Source organism: Carcharodon carcharias, chromosome 7 (assembly GCF_017639515.1).
Source record: "Carcharodon carcharias isolate sCarCar2 chromosome 7, sCarCar2.pri, whole genome shotgun sequence".
Taxonomy (NCBI): domain Eukaryota; kingdom Metazoa; phylum Chordata; class Chondrichthyes; order Lamniformes; family Lamnidae; genus Carcharodon; species Carcharodon carcharias.
Window position 1 is genome coordinate 87,477,681 of NC_054473.1, and position 16,254 is coordinate 87,493,934.

The 16,254-nt window shown below is 41.5% G+C and overlaps 1 protein-coding gene across 7 annotated transcripts in view; it reads right to left on the reverse strand.

The window, feature by feature from the left end:
• Nucleotides 1-2,652: 2,652 nt before the first annotated feature.
• The window catches only part of LOC121280211 (methyl-CpG-binding domain protein 4-like), a 28,935-nt gene continuing 15,333 nt past the window's right edge, over nucleotides 2,653-16,254 (reverse strand). For 2 of the 7 annotated variants that reach the window (XM_041191961.1, XM_041191963.1), the window contains exons 5-10: nucleotides 14,382-15,205; nucleotides 12,967-13,044; nucleotides 12,740-12,874; nucleotides 11,114-11,263; nucleotides 7,222-7,325; nucleotides 5,203-6,444 (exon numbers count right to left, since the gene is read on the reverse strand). In XM_041191961.1, the coding sequence (XP_041047895.1) occupies nucleotides 6,295-6,444; nucleotides 7,222-7,325; nucleotides 11,114-11,263; nucleotides 12,740-12,874; nucleotides 12,967-13,044; nucleotides 14,382-15,205 (1,441 nt within the window). In that variant the 3' untranslated portion in view covers nucleotides 5,203-6,294. Of the gene's footprint in view, nucleotides 4,177-5,202; nucleotides 6,445-7,221; nucleotides 7,326-11,113; nucleotides 11,264-12,739; nucleotides 12,875-12,966; nucleotides 13,045-14,381; nucleotides 15,206-16,254 lie in introns of those variants that run through there. The other 5 variants (XM_041191960.1, XM_041191962.1, XR_005943565.1 and 2 more) reach the window with 4 other exon arrangements.

Genomic DNA, 16,254 nt, shown 5'->3' on the forward strand with positions numbered 1-16,254 from the left:
TGATGATAATGCCATTGAACATCAAGATTGGTTGGATTCTCTCTCTTTGGAGATGATCATTGCCTGACACTTCTGTGGCATGAATGTTACTTGCCACTTGTCAGCTCAAGCTTGGATATTGTCCAGGTCTTGCTGCATTTGGACATGGACTGCTTCAGTATCTGAGGAGTTGCGAATGGTGCTGCGCATCGTGCAATCATCAATGAACATCCCCACTTCTGATCTTATGATGGAAAGAAGGTCATTGATGAAGCAGCTGAGGATGGTTGGGCCGAGGACACTACCCTGAGAATCTCCTGCAGTGATGTCCTGGAGCTGAGATGATTGACCTCCAACAACCACAACTATCTTCCTTTGTGCTAGGTATGACTCCAACCAGCAAAGAGATTTCCCGCTGATTCTCATTGACTCCAGTTTTGCTAGGACTCCTTGAAGCCACACTCAGTCAAATGCTGACTTGATGCCAAGGGCAGTCACTCTCATCTCACCTCGGGAGTTCAGCTCTTTTGTCCATGTTTGAATCAAGGCTGTAATGAGGTCAGGAGCTGAACGGCCCTGGAAGAATCCAAACTGGAAGTCAGTGAGCAGGTTATTGCTAAACAAGTGCCGCTTGATAACACTGTTGATGACCCCTTCCATTACTGATGATGGAGAGTAGGCTGATAGGGTGGTAATTGGCCGGGGTGGATTTGTCCTTTGTGTGTACAGGACATACCTGGGCAATTTTCCATATAGCCGGATAGATGCCAGTGTTGTAGCTGTACTGGAACAGCTTGGCTAGGGGTATAGTGTGTTCTGGAGCACAAGTCTTCAGTACTATTGCCGGAATATTGTCAGGGGCCATAGCCTTTGCAGTATCCAATGCCTTCAGCTGTTTCTTGATATTCCGTAGAGTGAATAGAATTGGTTGAAGACTGGCATCTGTGATGCTGGGGACCTCCGGAGGAGGCTGAGATGGATCATCCACTTGGCACTTCTGGCTGAGCAGTGCTGGGGTGCAGGAGAGGTGGGTGAGCAGTGCTGGGATGTGGAAGAGGGTGAGCAGTGCCTAGTGTGGGGGAGGGGGGGTGAGCAGTGCCTAGTGTGGGGGAGGGGTGAGCAGTGCTGGGGTGCAGGGGAGGGAGGTGAGCCGTGCCCAGTGTGGGGGAGGGGTTGATCAGTGCCGAGGAGGGGGGTGAGCAGTGCTGAGGCGCAGTGCAGTATGTGAGCAGTGCCGGGGTACAGGGGAAGGGCCTGAGCAGTGCCGGGGTGCAAGGGAGGGGTGGTGAGTTGTACCGGGGTGTAGGGGAAGGGGCTGAGCAGTGCCGGGATGACCAGTGTGGGGGTGCAGGAGACGGGGTGACCAGTGTCGGGTATGAATGAGGGGGATTAGCAGTGCCGAGGATACGGGGTGGGCCGTGTGCCCAGGACTGTGATTGCAGGGTTGAGCAGTGCAGGAGGGTTGGGGAACAGGGGTGTGCAGAGCCACTGACAGCACTGCTGAAGTGCTTTGACACTGTTTTAAAGGGTTTCCATGCCTGCTCGGGACAACATCTAATTCATTCAAGGTTGAAATCTCTGCAAGTAGCAGGCAAACAGCCCAAGATTATGAGCTGACAGGTCCTGGTGGGACTAACAGCAGGGTCATGGTGTTTTCCGCTATTGGGACCAGAGGATCTGGGCTAATATTTTGAGAGCAAAATCTGGTCCACTATGGCTTTTCAAATATTAGGTTTTCCATTCACTGAAGGTGCTTTGTATTCTCTGTACAGTTTCTTGGAATGGATCAATTCCTTTGGCTGAATGAAATGATCATGTTCTTGTTTCTTGGTAAAAGACGAGATGTTGTATGTGAAATGTGAGCATCAAATGTCCATGGAGCTCAATATGTTTGAAGTTTGTATTCAGACTCAACGCCATGGCTGTTTAACACTTGGAAATCTACTGATGCTGAAGAGATTTTACCCTTTATTCTTTCTTGGGATTTGAGTGTTGCTGGCAAGGACAGCACTTATTGCCCACCCCTAGTTCAAGTAATTCCTTGGATGAAGTTACGCCAACAAATATTAACAATTCTTGCAGCTTAGTAGATGGCAGCTAATACTTGTAATTCATTGTTGGGGCTTTCTGCATCACTGCTAAGCTATCTTAACATGTGGCCATAATCAGATATTACTTATTCATTTGTTAAATAATGCATTAACATTTTAATCATGCTGCTCTTCCCCCAAACTTTAGTGAAAAAGCAGCCCTGTCAATTTCTCACAGATGATGCTTCTCTGGTTCCCATTTTATAATTAGTGAAGGGAACTGCCTCCATTTTAAGTTTTGATACTCTTGCAACTTAAAATACCCAAACCTGTTAAAACCAGCTTTCCATTAGTGTCATCGTGAGCTCATACTCCAATCCTGTATACTGCAAGTCTGTAACTTCAGCTTGTTGCTATATGAGCAATGCAGAGCAGAAGTCAGACAATTACCCAGAGGAAGAGAGGAAATGTCAGGCAGAAAACTAACCTGCAGGCTGCTTTGGCATCTCTCTCAGTAGCCTGTCTTGGAATGAAAATGGTGGAGACCACAGATAGCATGTGGTCTACTCAGGATCAATAGGGGAGAAAAGAGAATCAGACTATAATGCACCCCTTCCTTTATTTTCCCAATGAAACTAGAACGTTAACAATTACGAAACAACTTTATTTAACTTTTATTTGACAATTGAAATATTAAAATAAAAAAACAGATTTCTATTCCACATAATGACAAATCCAACATCAACACAACATAATTACACAAGTTTCCAAAACCTAATTCATGTTGTTCACCTCCTTAGGGTGAGATAAAATCTCCTGCTTTGCAGACTGTGATGAGAATGGGAGTCCAGCATTTGCCCAGATTCTCACAGGCCAATGTTCCAAATTTTTCTGAAGTCATAAAAATTACAGTGAAAAAATAATACTGCCCTGTGAGAGGAATTCCATAAAGAGTAAGAAAATGACGGTAAAAAATGTTCAGGTAGAAGAGACTGCCAGTATGTTCGATCCTTTTGCACTATGCCACGAAGCAGGACAGTGCAACATGTCCCAGTAATTTCTTAGCTTTGCCACAGGAAAAGGGGAGAAAATGTAATCCTGAAACATGGCTGGGAGAAAAGTGTGGTTTACTCGTTAGTGTTGCCAAGACTGATAAACAGAGCAACATGCCAAACTGAAAGGCCCTAAGAAAGGCCCTTTGCCTGTGGTCCTTTATTGTTTTCTCAGCAGTTTTCCTCTCTGGCATACCACAAATTGTGACAACTAACTCAACAGCCTCACGTAACAAGCAATTACATTAGTTATTGTTCAGGTAACCGTAAAGCTGTAAAATTGATTGAAATGAGTTAAGAAGGTAACCATTGAAACATTTGCTCACTCAGCTGATGTGGGGAACATAAAAATGTATATCAAGCTACAATTTGTTCAAAGAATACTGAATTAATGTTGCCATGTACAATTGCTCGTAACATGTGTAAAAGTTGTTCAGGTTAGTTTCTCTCAAATATGGGGGACGAATTGTATCTCACACATCACCCTGTGTAATGAGGCATATGTGTTGCACAATTTAAGAAGTTATTTTGCACATGATTACCTCAGTTTCAATGTCATATTTCAGGGACATCATCATGGAAAGCAGAATCAAATGAGAAAAAAAAATGGCTCAGAGTGACTTCACCCAAACCTGTAGTTAATATAGTTCTGACTTAAGATCAGATCTGCCTGTAATTATACAATCCTGTATAATTTATATTAACAGAACCTTACCAAAACCATTCTACCTGGTACAGCTACACTTACAGTAAAAGCAACAGTTTTAAAGTCTGGATTGTCAGCACAGTTAAAAGGATTGCCACTTAGTTTGTCATGGTTTTGTACTACTCCTTGCAATATCTTTACCCACCAGTGCAAGGAGCTAATTACTGTCACTATTTATTAGCAACTTGAATAAACAGAATTCATACAGAGATATGGTTCTGTTTCAAATCTACCTTGCATCAATGATCATACTCACATTGGAGTTATCAGCAAGCACAGAATTCCAGCCTAAACACTACCAGTGAAAGCACTGAATCACCAAATTGTCTGGTCAGGACAGGCCCAATGTCTCCTGATTCTCCCAAAGCCACGCCCAGTACTTGTTAAGTTTGTGATCTTGAGGCTGTACCTGGGAAATAAAAATGAAGAAGAATACAGATGAGAAGAGAATGTATTTGCAATCCTTAAGAATTCCCCATTTGTGTGTGTCTGGGATATGGTAGGAAAGTAGCTTTATTATGCCTGCAATTCATCACACTGAATTTTCACTGACGTGTCACTGAGTAGAGGCACAAGGGTGAAATCAGGCATGTTGCCAGGAGGAGAGCTCCTAATGGTCAGTTAGGGAATGGCATTCCAAGAATCTTAATTAGGATACTAAACGGTGCGTTCACTGATCTCCCATGGCACTGTTTCTGGCTGCTTTGGAATCAGGAGCACAGATGCAATGTTTAGGGGTTCATTGAGCTTATTCCTTTAAGATCACTGCTCAGCTACTGTCTGCAGGGAAGAAGTCTAAATAAATATTGAGGCCAATTCAAATTAATTAATATTGCTGATGGGAGTTTTCTCTTGATTGGCAGCTGCTTGGCTCATCTTACTATCTCAAGAAACACAATAAGTTACCTCAAGACCAAGGAAACAGCAGGAGATACTGAGCTTCTTTCTCATTTGTACATTTTCAGTTGTGATTTGTTGTTGTTTTATACAAGGTATGATAACTAGAGAGTGATGAATCCTCTCCAAACTTTGATAATTGTAAGAGCAAAATAAACACAAGCACCAGCTAAGTGTAAATAGTGGCTGTCACAAAATACCAGAACCAGAATTAAACCAAGCCTAGGGGCTGGCTGAATGGGGAGGGGAGAATCACAGTTAATCACAATCAAACTTCAAGCAAAGAACTGACAAAAATGGAAATAATAATAAATAGCATGACATAAACTTGTGCCACAGAAAGTGTAAACATGACACTAACAAGACGTGGCCCTATGCAAAATACTCAATACATTATACATTGCTGTAATTATTTGCATCAAAGATTGTTTTATTTTACCTCTTGTGTATATAGCATATCCCTTGAAATTATGTTTGTCTCTTTGACTTATCAACTACTGGTTGTAAACAACCTATGTTTATCCTGTCTTTCCTTTTACCATTTATCTCCCTTTCAACTTTCTCTGAAGGAAAAATGTGGATAATTGAGGAAATAGCTTCAAAAGTCCTCATTTATAGAGATGTTCTGGTAAATACCATTGTCTTCAGGGTTACTGTATTCCTCCTATAGTGAGAAGCCCAAAGGTGAACATGGTATTCTAGATGTGGTAGAAGCATTGTCTTGTCTTGAGTCCATCATAACCTCTTGGTACTTACTTATATTTAATTTCTTGCTATCAACCCCAAAATCCTATTTGTCATTTTTTAAAAATGGCTTTTTAAAGGTCTATCCAGTTTTAAGGTATTTTGTATCTACATGTGCAGATGTTTGTTCCTGCACCATATTGTAAAACTTGCAAGCAAATTTCCATCCTTTATTCTGTATCACTTTATGTATTGACGAAACAGAACCAATTCAACCACCCACCAACGTCCATCATGCACTTCAGCACCATTTTCAATGTCAATATAGATATTCTGTAATGAGTTCACTGTACTTCATATAGTTCAGTAAATAGAACAAAACATCATAATGCATTAAAAAACCACTTATATAGCTGCTTAGTTCAGATCTTAACACAGCCTTTTGTGCAGCATGTATACATCATGTAGAGAATGGCTGAAGTTGCCTAAAACCTGGCTTACTCTCATGGAGCAGAGTGGCTTTTTCCCAGCTTTCTGCTGAGAGTAGGGGCTTTTGTTGGGAGTGTGGTTCCATGGGCACTGGTGGACTTTTACCACTCTACATGTAAACCTAGACAATATGTGTTAGCAGGCTGTTCAACCACAGGGAGTAACTTCTAACAGCAACTCCTTACACACCTCATGACAACAAAAACAGACATTTTACAGTTGCTGGATGATGATAAAAGCAAGAAGTCTAGCTGACTTTTGCCGACCCTAGAATGTTGAAATTAATTGTACTTAATGCATTCTCTTACAGCCTGGCTAAGATCTGCGGACTCAGCATGAACAGGGTATTAAACTGGAAACCATCTGCCCCATCAGCTCAGTACAGTGTTATGTACTGCATTTACCCACAAAACCGTCAAGGGACTTTTCAAATGGAACTATAGAATTTGGATAGTCATCATTCCTTCTCATAGGATTCAAACACAAAGTAAAAGTGCTTCAAGCGGTGTGCTTCAATACCATGAGACTCACCTTTCTGACCTCTACGCATCCTGATATCTATCTCCTGCAGTGATCTTTTCTTCTGAGAGTTTGGAGAGTTGTTTAACTGTGGTGGGAGGGAGAGAATGACTCACAAGCCTGATGCACACTTTCAAGAAGGGTGGCCACCAAATACAGACATGGAGCAGACCCTGATTGAGTTTTCCCTTGCTCTACTCCACAGCACCAATCAACTGTAGCTCTCCTACACCCCGAGCCAAGACCCTAACTATCTCAGCAGGGAGCAGAGGACCAAGCCTTTCTGACCTGTATCATACAGGTTGGGGTTGGGAGCGGGTGGGAGAGGGTGAAGAGTTGAGGGGCACTGATGAATTGTATCGCTGGATTATGGTCGCTGGGTGACCACCCTAGTTCACTGCTCTGGGGCTGATTATGTTTTGACCTCTTCCTCTCTGGAGTCCCAACCCGTCTTCTAGTTGCAGAAGTGAATCCAAACTTTAAAACCGTTACATTTACTGTCAGTGTAGGTAGGTGTACTAGGTAGAATGGCCTTGGTAAGCTTCTGTTAATATAAATTATATATAGTCACATATTAAAGATTGATTCTGCAATGGTCATAATGGCTACATAGGTCAGGCATGAATGGTGCAGAGAACCTTGTGTGGGGTGTGTCCAGAATGCAATAAAAAGGATATGCTGATAGGGTGAGATCTAGGGTGGAAGGAGGCTTGTATTGAGCATAAACACAGGCATGAACCTGTCCATCGAGTAGCCTGTTCTTTGCTGTAAATTGTATGGAAGATAAACACTCTATTCACTATAGCTCTGGATATGCTGAATCTAGAAGCCATGTTAACAGATAAAATGTTCTTTTATCTCTTACCTCCTTCCATTCTTTGACACAAAAAATCCTGTAGGAATCATTCCCGTACTTCCCAATTCCATGCAGTTCAATCGGGTACCTCCACTGTTTGGTAAGGAACTCATCTGTTACATGAATTACAAAAACCAATGTAAATACTTCCCAGAACTTCTCTGTAGTTAATGGAAAGAGGGGAGGGGGGAACAGATTCCTACCTGATCCTCATATACTTTCTGTAATCTCGGCCACACATCCTTGCAGAAATTTTGTTTTGATCTCTTGTGGAAATCAATCAGCATGTTTGACAGTCACCAAAGCTATTGACAAATCTACACTTGTAGAAAGGTCTTGTGACCTTACAATCTTACCCTGCCCCTTCCCAAATCGTTCCACTCTACCACATTACCCAGCCTTTTCCCATTACTTTTATTATTTTTAAACCAAAATGTTATGTGGAGCTGAGTGGGAGGAATCCCAGAACTAAGTGACACAGACTGGTCATTCTGGAATAGTACTCTGAAGTACTGTGGATCTACCTGGCTCAAGAACTGGGTTATCTAATCTGCCACACAAGATAAATTCTGAACTTCCATCACCAGGGCTGCCTTGACTCCAAGATATCCCTGCCACAATGATTAGAGCTGCACCAGCTTTCAGTCAGGACTAGTTTGGCTCCACACATTTGTGTGATGCAAGGTAAGGAAGGAGTAGAAATTTTACACAGGAGGCTAAGATACTACAATATAAATAAAAGAAATCAACTGAAAGGAAACCAAGCCAATCAAGCTGCCCCAATCCCCTGGCCTGCATTTCTCCCAGGACACAGCAGGAAATCTGATTACCAATGGACTCCTCCAACAAGCAATCAAAATGTGTAACAGCTTCACATGAGAATTCTGTTAAAAGCAAAACACACAAACAGAGGCAATATTACAAAAACAAGGAAGTTATACTAAACCTCTATATATCACTGGTCAGGGGACAGCTACAGTTTTGTGTCCAATTCACAACACTTTAGGAAGAATGTCAAGCCCCTGGAGAAGTTGCAAAGATTTACTAAATTGGTACCAGGGATAAGGGATTCAGTTATGTGAAGATAGTAGAGAAGTTGGACTGTTCTTCATACAACAGAGGAGGTTAAGAGGTGACTTAATAAGGCGGTCAAAATTCTGAAGGATTTTGATAGAGTCGACAGAATTTGTTCCCACTGGCAGAAATGTTGGTAACCAAAGAACATGGATTTAAGATGATTTTCAGAAAGCTAAAGGAGAGATGAAGAGAATTTTTTTATTCAATGAATTGTCATTATCTGGAATTCACTGCCTGAAAGGAGCAGACAGATTCAATAGAAACTTCTGAAAAGGAATTGAATATTTACTTGAAAATGAAAAACAATGCAGTGCTATAGGGAAAATGCAAGGGAATGGGATTAACTAGATTACTCTTCAAAGAGCCATCAGCTATCATAGGTCAAATGGTCTCCCTCTGTGTTGCATAATTCTGATGCCTTGAATTCGATAAAATAAAACCCAACCATCAATCCATCAGAAGACAATTAATGCTAAAAATATTGCTGAAAAGAAAGACATATTGCTGAAGCCTTTCACCTTGCACTCATCAGGACAAGTGCAAGAATACCAAATTTCAAACGATCATAGCAATTTCTACTATATGAGAAAAGGCAGATTGGTTAGCAAGTATTGTTTGATTGACTGAGGTGTTACCATGCAGAAAGCAATGAGAAACTATACACTCCTGGGTAATTCACTACAGGTGCAAGGCTTGGACATATTCCTTTTGTTTTCAGAGAATGGGGGTCCCTGTGTACGAATGTATGTCACTTCTAGCAAGCATAAATGAGCCACATTACGAGCTCGACTGATGAAATTAAATTGGCTTTTGGTCTAGATATTAGTTAAAGATTTCAGCAAACTTCCCCTAAGCAGCTCCAATCCTTTCCCTGAGCTGAGGACTCAAGTTCTGCTTCAGACCCAGAAACTTCATCTGGGTCTTGGATACTGGGGATTTCCAGTTCCTGAATGTGAGAATCATGGCACCTTGTGTAGTTTTCATTCTCAGAACCCACCGCACTGCATCACGTGAAAACCAAAAGATATTTTGAAAATAGCAACTGTGAGGGCTGAGCTTTGGGAGGAAAAAAAATCTTAACTAAAAGCATTTCATTTATTCAGCGCTTCACAAAGCTTAATACCTGAGCTACCTGTTGTTTGGTTAGATTGGGTCAGATATTTCTGCTAGCAGAGAAGAAGATTTATAAGGTGCTCTTGAGCAGACTTTGGACACAGGCCAGGGTTGTTCAGCCTAACATCTTGCCCCAGAGAGGGGCCAATGACACTGGTTCGAGCTGTTAGCTTCAGGAGAGTCAATGGCAGGAAAAACCTCCCTGAAAAAAATAACAGCTTCAGCAAGGACTATGGGTGTGATAGAGGGAACTGTGGGTAGAATATTAAATTCATTTAAATAGCTCAGAAAAAGAAAGGTGTTCAGGAGGAAAAATAAATGAATATAGCACTTTTGTGATGAGCAGATCCACAGTAGGAGGCAGAGGAAAAACTATATGCTATAATGCAAATAACCAGGAAAAATAGGTTTTGGACAGGCAAGAACCAAATACCTAGCACCTTAAACATGTTTCATAGAACAGTATTTAAATAGTATTACAAGTATTGTATGTGTGTGGTCTGAAACTTTCAGTTTCGGTACACAATGTAGTGTTTTACCAATCATATGCCCCCATCGGTTAAGGGCTATACCTGCAATGTCTTTCTGATGTTTGCATGTTCCTTTTGGATTGCGTGTGACTTGTTGCCTAGAGAGTATGTAGAAGGTTTTCTCCTAAGCCTTCAATGATACTCACTCTGGGAGGTAACCACCCCCCATTCCAGATCTGATTTCCCTCTATCTGAACAGTGAGGCACCGAGACTTCTGCCTGATGAAGTTCAGAGCAGGAATTCTCCATTCCATGGCACTATGTGATACTGCACCAACATACAGCAGGACATAGCAGAGGAGCTGAAATCAGATCATAAGGAGAGATATAAATAGCAGAGAATTAGAAATACTCTAAAATTTGCAGGGACCAAATTTAGGAAAATAGCAAAAGTGACCAAAGAGGTATGAAATTATAGGCACATCAATGTGTAAAGCTGATGATCTGCAGGCATGAAGTGACACATGGGATTATGATGTGGTTGCATTAAGAGACATAACTCATGCAAGGCCAGGAAAGGATTCTTAATATATCTGGTTACCAAGTGTTGACTAACTTGATTGAATTTTTTCATGAAATAAGGGAAGGTTGATCAAGGTAGTGTGGTAGATGTTGTATACATGGACTTTCAGAAGGCATTTGTCAAAGCCAAAGTCACACAGGAGGTCTGTTAAGAAGATGGAAGCCCATGGAATTAAGGGGAAAGTGGTGGTGTGGATACAAAATTGGCTCAGTGACAGGAAACAGTGGGAGGTGTTGGTGGATGGATGTTTTTCAGACTGAAAGGTGGAAAGTAGTGGGGGTCTCTAAGGGTCAGTTTTAGGTACATGGCTCTTCAATTTTTATAAACAGCCTTGATTTGGGTGAAGGGAATAACATTATAAAGTTTGTAGATGATGAGAAAATTAACAGAGAAGTACATGATGAGGATAATTGTAGACTTCGGAAAGCCAAAGTGGATGTTGAAATGGGTAGAAGCATGGCAAATGAAGTTTAATGAGAAGATTTGTGTAGTGATGTACTTTGGAAGGATTAACATGGAAAGACATAAAAGCCTCCTTCTGTTCAGTAAATTTCTATATTCCCAGATTACTGCATAGGGATAGCTTTATAAACAGACAGAACCAGCAAAACAGAACACATCAGAGTCACTCAATGGAATAGCAACTGAGGAATAATACCAGAAAACTTAGTGATAGATTTGGCTCTCAGCTCATACAGGCCAAGTGGTTTCAGAAGTTCTGCTATTTCCTTCCAATCAGCTACCCGGGCCACTTCAGCAGAAGGGTATCTCTCCAGGAAATCCCACAGCACAGGAATGGCCTTTTTACCTGAGACAAGGAAAAGACTATTACCAGAATCATTACAAATTAACACCTAAATATTTATGATGACTGAGATGCTAGATAGCAAAGCTGGGCAGAACAATACTATATTAGCATCTAGTATCAGTATCAAACACTCCCAAAGAAGACAAATAACAGGTTAAAGACAGACTGCATCTCCCTCGTTTCTGCCTCAGAAATTCCTTACATTTCATCTGTGTCCCATAAATTGTGTGTCAAACATTGGGCTGTTTTCTGCTGTGCACTTGTATCACATTAGAAAATGGGTTAACTCAAATAAAACAGAAAGTGCTGAAAATACTCAGCAGGTCTGTCAGCACCTTGGGAGAGAGAAACAGAGTTGAATAAAGACTCTTCTTCTGAACTGAAGGAAGATAGAAATGTGATGGTTTTTATGCTGTTGAAAAGGAAGGAAGAACAAAAGGGAAGGACTGGGATAGAGTAGAGAGTGGGAGAGATTAGATGACAAAGATGTCATGGAAGGAGGGCAAAGGGAATGGTAATGGTTGTAGCAAAGGAACAAAACACATGTTCAGAATGAGTATTAATGAACAGCACTGGCCAAAAGCAAAAACAGAGATACAGAGTTAACATTTTGAGTCCATATGACCAGAGCTCTGAAGAAGGGTCATACGGATTCAAAATATTAACTCTTTCTCTCTCCACAGATGCTGCTAGACCTGCTGAGTTTTTCCAGCATTTTCTGTTTTTGTTTAACTCAATATCTATGTTAGTGAGCAGTGCAGCACTAGTCTGAACTAGACTGCAATCCAGTTGCCAGAGGTGAAAGGACAGTGTTCTCACTTATTGCCTCCTCATTTTTGGATAATAAGATGGATATTGTTAGTGTTGGCAAGAATTTCAACAAGATCATTAGATTTATATTTAATATATATATTAAATTTTATTTTGTAGCCTTTTATTTTTTAGGCTGCATACATTGGCCATTGTTAGTTGTCCTTTGATGATTGTGGTGGGCTATCAACTTGAATCACTGCAGTATTTGTGAATGTGATATCCTCCTTTCTCTTTACATTATGGCCCACAGCTTTAGGTGAAGGACTGGCTGGTTGGAAAGCCTTCTTCTAGGGCTTTGCCACTTGGCAAGTGATACCCAGGATGTGCACAAGTGATCCCCAGGATGTGCACAAGTGATCCAGTGTGACCCAGCTTCCTGGTTTCCCACTGGGGAAATGACCAGGCACCACTTGGTGCCTCCCCCCTTGTAACCTGCTCAAAACAGACGACCCTGTGTGGGTGCGGAGTGGCTGTGTGGGTTCCAGCCATTCTACAACACCTCAATACCAGCATAAAAGCTCAGAAACATGGGAGGGTTTTTAATTAATTTTGATAATTCATTTTCTATTGAACTGCCTCCAATAGTATAGCTGCAGCTGACTAACCCAGATCTGAATTTCTCATTGCTAACACCTAGCTTGCTCATGTCACTCAATTACTCACCAGAGGTTTTATTAAGAAGTATGGTTGCAATCAGAAGCTTCCAGGGATCATGAAAGAGTGTCTCTTGGACCAGTTTAAATGGGGATCGAGGAGGAATCCATTTGGCAAAGGCTTTACGCCGCGGTGGACTGGATGCTGCAAAAATATACTGAAGGTCATACCACTGGTTAGCACCATTTCATAGCACCTAATAAACTCACACCTGGATAAAGATTCATGTTCCGTACCTCCTTTGGAATATTTCCTGGAAAAGTATGGACTGGTCTTCCTCTTGTCCAGCTTCACTCTTGGAGAAAGACGATTGTCTGTTTATAAAAGGAATCCAGTTGGCAATGAGGCATAATGAGATCTCTAGTATTTGTTATTAGTAGGGGTGGGGTTGGCATTGTCAAATGGCTGTTAAAAACTCCCTCTGCAGTAACAATTCAATTTTAAGATTAATCTAAACCCACAGTAAGGGTGGGTTTGATGATAAGATTGCGTTTTTGAGTTGTTACCTCCTTTTCCTTCAGGTCTTGTGCCCCAAGCTTCCAGGAAGTACTCTCTTCACCAGCTGCTGGGGTGTATTTAAGGGTTTGGGTATGTTCTTGCTATATTTACTGCAGGAAGATGCCTGTGCTCCCTCACAGCTGATTTGAGGGAGAGATTGCATGCACAAAGTCAGTGCCTTCTGTTCAATGGTGTTACCACAATACAAATGTTCCTTGTGGGGAGAATACTGAAGCAATGGCACTGCTGTGTTCAGTGGCCAGTTCTCCTAGATCTCTGCACATTTTTTGTTCCCATGTATATTTCCAGGAAATGATCAACAATATGCCTTACTTTATAGCAACCTAACTTCAATTGAAACTTACAAGGCTAAGCTCACTAGATTTTTGTTAAGTAAGGATATCAAGGTATCTGCAGCAAATGTACAGGAATAAGGTGGAGGCACAAAACAGCCATAATCTAACTAAATGGCAAACAATCTTGAAGGGCTGAATGACCTACTCCTGTTCTACTGTAACAAGCTCGAGGGGCTGAGCAGCTTATTCCTGCTCTCATGTTCTTATGTAACAGGCACGAGAGGCTGACAGCCTCCTCCTGTTCTTGTTGTCTGAATTTACTTACTGGTTTTGGCTTCTCTTCACATCAATATCAAAACAGCAAGCAATCATAGCAGCAAAGTACACTGGCGCATTGTGTCAAGTCAAAGAGCCTCATTTGGTAAGCTGTCTGCAGCACAGAAGCTTCACCAAAGGCTGGATGATTCTTTGAAAAATCAATCACCCAGGTCAAACTCTGTGTCACCTCCTGGTGTTTTTCACAAGGCACTGCCAGGAACCCTGCAGCAGATGACTGGTTTTGATGCTTGGCAGGGGAATGGTACATGGGCGGGCAAACTTAAATGTAGAAATAAAAAAGGAAAGAATTATAGTAGTCTAGTGGGAAAAAGCACAGCTGAGTATTGCACTAGGCCATTTAGACTAGAAGTTTCAGTTTCAGTTACTGACCTGTGTAGGGCTAACCCATGAGTCAGTACCTTCAGAGAGGAGGGAATTTAAGAAAACTTGCATCTGCTTTAGTAAAAGAACAGCAGAATTGAAAAGACACATATCACAGCTAAGATAGCTAATATTGAATTATCTTTTAAATGCAGCACCTTGGGTTTTCAGCAATGGAAACCTTTCCCCATCAGAATCCCTTGTGTCTCTGTTTGAGTTTTCGCAAGTAATCTCTGATTTGGAGCAATGTGTTTGTGGAGGGTGAATGCCTAGATTTATATCAGATGTTCCTGGGAATGTGATGTCATCAGCATCGGCCTCCTCGCTCGCCTGCGCCATCTGTCTGTTAAGCTTTGGTACCTCAGAGACAGACTCACCAGTTTCTTCCACTTGCAGTTCCAGTGTGTCCTTGCTTCCAAATTCCTGCTCCTTTGGAAGCTGCTTTTTGCTGTTTGCTGCATGCTCTTTGGACTTTCTGCTGCTGGCATTCCTCTCAGCTTTGGGGCTTGTTCTTCTTTCATCAGCTGGAGTCCCTTCACCCAACTCCCTCGCTTCAGTTGATGGCTGCTCTTTCTGTCCCACTCTTGAAGACGATTTTCTTCTAGAACACATTCTCAGTCTGCTTGGGTTTTGCAGCTTTGAGCCTTTTTTAGGTTTCTGTTTTGAGGCATTTTTAACCTGTGCCTGCCTCTGTCTTTTGCTCTTACTGCAGTTTCCCTCGATTTCAGGTCCCTCTTCTCTCTCAGCATTTTGAGGCACACGTGACACTGTTCGTGGAAGGTTAACGGTCAATTTGTCAGCATCTTGTGTTGGTAAGGTGTTGGTCTGCAGGAGTGATGGCCGTTTATCAGAGGTAATCCGTCTCCAAGTACAGCCTCGCCAGAAGACAATAAGGTCTTCGGCCTTCAGGCTTTCTTCTCCAGCATTTCTCTGAAAGTAATTTTCAAGCTCCTTCAAAGATCGAAATTGCTTCCCTTGAGGACTAAATAAAAGGATTTAAATGTACATAAAGACAAATCAGTTGTGTTTCTTTCACAGGAATACAAAGAGTAAACATTTGCTTCTTCAATTCCTCTGCAATAAAATAATGAAAACTAGTTGATTTCCCATAGCATTGAATGTCAAGATCAAAACTCGCATGAAGGAGAGCTAGAGTGTTGAGGCTCATTAGATCAGTGTGGGGATGGAATTTGGCATTAATTTTAATATATTTTGTCCTTACTTTCGATTATATTGCCATTATAAATCCCTATTTCCATACTTATAATGAAATATTTTATGTAAACTGATAACACTGCCTACCAATGTTGCATTTGAAATGTGATGGGTTGCTGAATTGATTATACCTGCTCAATGCCATTTTCATGCTCAATTTCATTGGGATTTTTTTTGGTGATGCTGTGGACAGTGGGATGCACAGGTGAATCCAAAATAAAACCTGAATTGTAGTAATGGTTTTATGATGTAATAGTAGATTCATTGTTACTTTTATTAGTCCCAGTTCTTTATTTCCTGACCTTTCTTAAAAGAAATCTGAATTTTATGCCCAAACTCTGACTACTGGTCCAGGCCTCCGGATTACGAGTCCAGTAACGTAACCACTACACTACTGTACCCCTACATGCAGATCATATCCTCTCCAAGTTGTCCCTCTAGACCGATTTCTTTCTCAGCATAGCAACTTCTCCCAAGATGCTGATCCCAGCCTCAAACCATGTAGTCCATCAGCCTTTGTTATGACCCTCTAGCACTGGGAATGTTTTAACGGAAATTCTTCTTCCCAATGCCTTACTTCAGGAAGAGGAAGTTTAAAATGAACAGCAAGTACTAAGACTGAGGTTGGAAGAGTGAGCTGACATTTAAATATTGCCAAGCTAAGGGGGGAGAAAAAACACTGGATGGAAATGGCCAGTTGAGATGAGAAAGAACATGAGTAAATGAACTAATGGTCACAGCTGACATAAAGAGGAGAAATTTCATGCATAGAAGCTCTGGGAGTTTGCTCCATGTTTCATACAAAGGTCATGGATT